General features: G+C 37.8%; 1 protein-coding gene across 1 annotated transcript in view; it reads left to right on the top strand.

Moving 5' to 3' along the window:
• Positions 1-6,388, top strand: part of PTPN13 (protein tyrosine phosphatase non-receptor type 13) — a 181,365-nt gene that overhangs the window by 169,088 nt on the left and 5,889 nt on the right. Inside the window, exons 41-43 of the mRNA XM_042468450.1 lie at positions 470-564; positions 2,340-2,476; positions 4,763-4,853. Of these exons, the coding sequence (XP_042324384.1) occupies positions 470-564; positions 2,340-2,476; positions 4,763-4,853 (323 nt within the window). The remainder of the gene's footprint in view (positions 1-469; positions 565-2,339; positions 2,477-4,762; positions 4,854-6,388) is intronic.

The following is a 6,388-nucleotide window of genomic DNA, read 5'->3' as shown; positions in this document are numbered from 1 at the left end:
GACTCAGTAAGTTGGGACTAACAGTTGAATTTAGGCCTCTTTCTGTAGAAGGATGCATATTTATGTTTCAGTTCTACCAAGGGCATTTAATCCTTTTTATATTCTTAGAAATATGTATTGTTTTTTATATAGAATAGTGGTGGAAATCATGTGGCCTAGTACAGAACCAATAACTGATGTATGGGATTTATGCCATTTGATTTCAAGTAGCCTGCTCTGGAGATCAGGTTTCATTTAATACGTGCAGATTATTCTTCATTTTGAGACAGTATGTCAAATAGCTTAGCCTATGAAGTAACAATTGGAACTGCCTTCCTCATAGAAATCATATATATATTATCATTACATCCATTTAATTTGCAGCTTCTGTTATTTGAAACATTTGAAATACTAAGTTGTGGGATTTTTTGGTCTTTGGGTAGAATTGGAGCACTTTTTTGTCATTTACCAGCACGTTTGTCTTTTTAAGATTACCTCTGATGGTTCAGGGAGATGATGATGAGATTACATGGGGAAGTGATGAATTGCCAATTGAATCAATAAACCAGCAGTCAACTGTAGAAGGTAAACAGCCATTGGAATCTTCTCTATAGAAAAGAGCCATTTTGTCACACTCCAGCAGCTAGGTCACCCTGGATGTGGCTATATTAAGTACAAACCTTGAAATTGGGTATCTTCTCAAAACCTAGTTTTGTCATAGATGTATAGTGTTTTCTTGTGTTATTGTTGTTTTTGCATAAACCACAAGTTTCATAACACCACTCTCAGCACTTTAACAGACTGATTTGGGCCTGTTAACTAGGAACCTTGATTTGATCTTTGAGTTACATATCACATATCTATAATTTGATCTATGGGTAACATATATTTCAAATTACAAGAAAAGAGATTCTCCCTAAAAATTAGAAGGAACTTTTTATTGTAAGAGTTGTTCATTGGTGAAATAGGCTGCCTCAGAGGGAGGCGGACTCTCCATGTTTGGAGTTTTTTTAAACAGACGATGGATGAATATCTTTCAGGAGTGTTTTTAGTTGGGTTTTCCTATACAGCAGAGAATTTGATTAGATGACCCTTGTGGTTCCTTCCAGCTCTAAGATTCTATGATTCCATCATGCTGTAATTTGTCAGTGGTGTTACAAAGCATGGGGTTTGTACTGTAAACACCTACAAAACTTTGGCATAGGTTTTGAGAGAAAACCAAATCTCAGCATTCATAAATAACACAGTTTTTGGATCCACCTATGTAGATTGCAACAGCCTAGATACCCAGTACCAAGGGCCATTGCAGTGTCCTGGGTAAAGACCTGTATTTGCTCAGAATTTGTTCTGACATAGCCGCTTATAGTCGACACACCATTTGACTGGTATTCAGGTGCCAGTTTTGGAGACTCCAGCTTCATCAGTTGATAATAGGGATGGATGATTAGCGTACCAACTAATTCCACTAATCCATCCACTGCTAGTTTTTTCTGTGAATTATAGCTCAAGAACTGATGAGCAGTTTCTACACACCAGTATTCAAGAGTATAAGCTGCTATCTAGTCATCTTTTCTACCAAATACCATAAATTTATCTAATACAAAAGAACATGATAGTCTTACTGAACCTGACCAGAGGCCTATGTCGTTCAGGATTCTCTTCCTGCAGTGGCAATTCAGATGCCTATGAGAAGCCCCACAAGTAGGATGTGAGCATCCTCCCATTTCTGATCCCCAGCAAATGGTATTAAGAGACCTTCTGTCTCTGGCACTGGAGGTGATACATAGACTTGTTTAATAGCCATTGATAGCATGTTTCTCATCTTTGAAAGCCCTTTGGGCTGATAGCTATCACTACATCTTGTGTTAATGAGTTCTGTAGTTTAATAATGTACTATACAGAGAAGTATTTCCTCTAGTTTCTCCTGAATCCTGCACCATTCAGTTTAATTGGATGTCTCTCCTCCTAGGTTCTGGTCTTAATGCGAGAGAGAGAGAAATGGTTCCAGTTTGTTAATTGTGCAAGAAAACTAGTGACATGGGTGTGCTGCCTTATTTTATTTTCCCTGTTAAATATGAAAAGTTCATGAAAAACTGAATAAACTGCTGTTGGTAGGAAACATAAACGACCAGAGTACATGAATAATGGGGAGAAAATGTTTACCATATGGATTATTTATGGGAACCTTTATAAAAACTATGATCATAATTAACTGCTGACAGCCTAAACACAGTCTGCCCTACAGATGCAGGTAACCACTGCTATATTTCATGGTCTGGCATTGCCAGATGGGCTGCTCTCTCTGCATGGATTTTTATAGACACCAATAAATCCATCTCTTATGCCATATTGCCTTTCAGTCACAAGTGAAGAGTTTCCTGTGCTTTCAGTCATTCAAGTGCTTCCTTTGGGCAAATACACAGGGTCCAACCTAAAGTCAACTATCCGGATGCTACGAGGCCTGTTGGAACAAGGAGTCCCTTCTAAGGAGATTGAGGTGAGTGGCTACAGTCATGTATGGCTCAGTGTAGAGTAATAGATCTGCATGCAGGTCTATACTAAGTTGAATCGTATCACCCTGACTTACTGTACAGAAGTGTCTCTTCATAGCCAGATATGAAATGATGAAATAGTGCTGACATCTAAGTCCTCTGAGGGACTTAGTGTTGCTGTAATTATTGCATAAATGATTACAGCAGCCCTGAGCTCCCCAGATTATGCTGGTAGATCTCAGCACCAATGTTCTCATTTCACCTCTGACTATGGGGAGACACTTCTATGATCCTGCCAGTTCTCAAAGCATGAAATGACCATGCAAGGGCTTCAGAACGGGTGCTGTGAAGGGAGGAAGGGAAAGGAAGGGTGCCCCAAAAAGGACATAAACTTGTCTAAGGTAAAGTTAGGCATATTTCCTAATCAGATGCTAACACTCTTAGACACAAGCAGATGTGGGTTTTTTCTTTTATATGGTGAGGAAACTAAGAACATTGCTTTTGTTCTGGTACTTCACATTTCTCTAGCGGTTGATCCTGGGAATAGGTTATTTGTGGGTGACCTTCCATAAGAGCTCATTGCTGAAGATAAGTTGTTACTTTTAGAGACTATATATATCATAATCCTCCAGCTACCCAGGCCTATGTTATTTTTATTCCCAAAAAAGTAAATTCCAAGCTCTGCTCTGTACACACCCTTATTTGACAGCTTTTTTTTTAATTGTTTTGAAGATGCACCTATCCCACCCACCCCCAAGCACTAATACAACAAACAGCCTTTCTGGCCTAGTTAACCACCTCCAGCAGCCAGTTACATATGGGTACTTCTTGACAGATGACCAGTGTTCAGTTTTTCCCCCTTAATTGTATAAGTGTTCAGTCTTTCACCCCTTAATTGACATTTCTGTACAAAGTGAGGAAAAGGAATCAACAAAGTAGTGAAAAAACATAGGAGGGTTAGAAGTGGAAAATCCCACCATCTGAACCCACCATAAAATTGCATTAAATGCAGTTGTGCAATAAAAATGTCATCTGGAAGCACACCTGGCCATCTAGAGAAGTGAGCAACTATGCTGAAATTATGTCTGGTTTCACAATGTAGGCATTCTTGGAGGAGTGTCATTTTCCTGTATAACTGTTCTCATTTATGTTGATACTCAATCCACATTTGAATCCCAGCTTCTCGTCACTGAACCCAAAGACTGTGGGCAGGTTGTTATATAGACAATGGTTATGTTAGAGTTAGAGATGGAAAAGAAAAAAGAAAAAAATAAGGAGTCAAGATTCTCAATGAAGTACCCATGACACACTCCCAAGATTTGTTGAAATTCTGTTTGTAGAATTTGCCTTGGACATTTGCACATTTGCCAATCTTGTGCTTTTCAGAGAAATAAAATATACACCAACCCATGCATGTTATTAATATTTGAATGGTTAACAGTGTGTACAGTCAAAAAACACTTGCAAACATATTTTCTTCTGTGGGGCAAAAAGACTGTAGAAAATTGTGTAAACTAGGAAAAAATGCATGTGCTGGAATTAGAATCAGAATCCTAAATTCAACCAATAGCTACAAACTAGATATTTAAATTTAAACAAGTGTTTGAATATTTTCCTATTCAGCAATCTATTATTTATTCTTACCATGTTCACCCTCATTCTTCTGTTACTCATTTTTACTCAGTTGTATGTTCCTTGTTTTGTATTCATTTTTAATAATATTTATTAACATAAAGTGGCTAACATTTTCTAGAATTTCAGTTATTCTCAAACTGTACTAGCCAATATTACTGATTTGTCCCTCATTTTACTGTGGTCATTCATCATTATCTTCTTGAATAATAATTTAAGACCAGATGCTTTAACCAGCAGAGTATTCCTCCAAAGTTACAATCGATTTATCAGCAGAGGCAATTTTGAAATCAGCGGGCCTGAAAATTAACTGAAACTTTCACGTTATTAAACAAACGCTTATCTCACAGTTATTCCAGATGTCTCAGTATACTAGTATTGATAATATTGCATTTATTTTGTTTTAATTGGGACTGGTTCATATGAAGACAACTGTTTTAAAAAGAAAAAAAAGAAACAAGTAAGAACTACTAATAATTGGTTGACAAATGCAACTCTTTCCAGGGTGAATGCTGTAAGATATCTTTTCTACTTCACGCATTTCTAAGCCTGTCTCAGATCTGTTGAAAATGTTTAAGTTACGTGTACTGTCAGTCATTCTGCTGGGTAATAGCCCTTCTCTTCCAAAAATCTCATGTAGTCAACATGTTTTATTATAGAACCTTCATGACTTGAAGCCTTTGGATCAGTGTCTGGTGGGCCAAACCAAAGAAAATAGGAAGAAGAACAGATATAAGAACATATTGCCATGTAAGTCCTGGCTTCCACAAGCAAGCCTGTAATTTTATTTATTTATTTATTTATTTATTTATAATACTTTAATTAAGGATTTTTTTAAAATTAGAATTTAAAAGGGGGGTCAGATTAGCAGATTAATTTCTTTCACACAGATTCTCTGTACCAGAGGATAGCTGCATCAATGGTCAACAGAAGTACAGTAGAAACTCTGGGTGGGATTTGATGGACAGGGGGTGAAGGTTGGGGAGGAGGACAACTCCTTTTGTGGCAGTGGCAGTGGAAATGGTGGATTCCAAGTCAGTGGGTTGGTGAATCTGTTCTAGGTTTCAGGGTAGACATTCCCCCTCTTTTTGACAGCTCTTTTTTGGTCGTTTCATTCTTTCGACAGATCTACATTATAGCCTGGTCCACTCTTTCGACCATTGCAGATGCTTGTTTTCCCCATCTCTCTCAATGTAGCACACTGAGGTTTTTGTTGCTCTCTCTCTTTTGCTTTCTCAATCCACGCCAAATGCCGCTTTTTTCCTCTCAATCGACTTGACACCATCTAGTGTTCAGTCTTGCATTTACAAGCTAAAAGATTGCATTCTGCTTTTTAATCACTATTTGACAGTCCTCTGGTCCCTAACCCATCAGATAAGCGTGATTTCCTGAATATACTTTATAGGAGCTATCTGAGGCGCCAAACCTATATGAACAGATGGAGTTCAACACTTGGACAACTCCTTTACAGTTTGGACTGAAATTTTAAAGGATTCATGATACACTGTTGTGTGCCTTCAAGTTGTTTCTGCTTATGGCAAACTTGTCATAGCAATAGCAAGTACATTTCTATACCGCTTATCAGTGCACTTAAGCACTCCCTAAGCGGTTGACAATGTGTAAGCCAATTGCCCTAACAAACTCGGTACTCATTTTAGTGACCTATGGAAGGATACAAGGCTGAGTGGACCCTAGAGCCCTGCCTAGGATCAAACTCACAACCTTGCGGCTGTGAATGTATGACATTTAACCACTGCACCACCAGGGCTCCCAGGTTTTCTTGGCAAGATTTGTTCAGAGTACATTTGCCATTGTTGTCCCCAGGCTGAGAGAATGATATGACATTTATTTGAATTTAGTTAGAACTGGTTCAGATGACCTGTTAAAAGAAAGAACAGAACAGAACTAGTTGATAAACATAGCCATTTTTGGATAAATACAGTATTTTTTTTCTATTCACATATTTCTGTGCTTGACTCAGATCTGGTGAAAATCTTTAAATGATGGAAGCCACCATGTAGGCCTCCCCAAATTATTAGTCAGCAAATCTGAAATAATGATATATTTCCACCCCCATTTATGACTTCCACCACTTCTTTCCCTTTCATCTGTTGTTTCATCTGTTTCATATTTAAGATTGCAAATGTAAATAACATAAATGTTTTTGGTTTTAATCTGTATTGTTTTAAATATGTTGTCAGTCACCTTGAGTCCCATTATTGGGAGAAAGGCAGGATGATGATGATGATGATGATGATGATGATGATGATGATGATGATGATGAT

Source organism: Sceloporus undulatus, chromosome 5 (assembly GCF_019175285.1).
Source record: "Sceloporus undulatus isolate JIND9_A2432 ecotype Alabama chromosome 5, SceUnd_v1.1, whole genome shotgun sequence".
Lineage (NCBI taxonomy): Eukaryota > Metazoa > Chordata > Lepidosauria > Squamata > Phrynosomatidae > Sceloporus > Sceloporus undulatus.
Note: the sequence above shows the minus strand (reverse complement) of the source record. Positions and strands in the feature narration are given on the sequence as shown.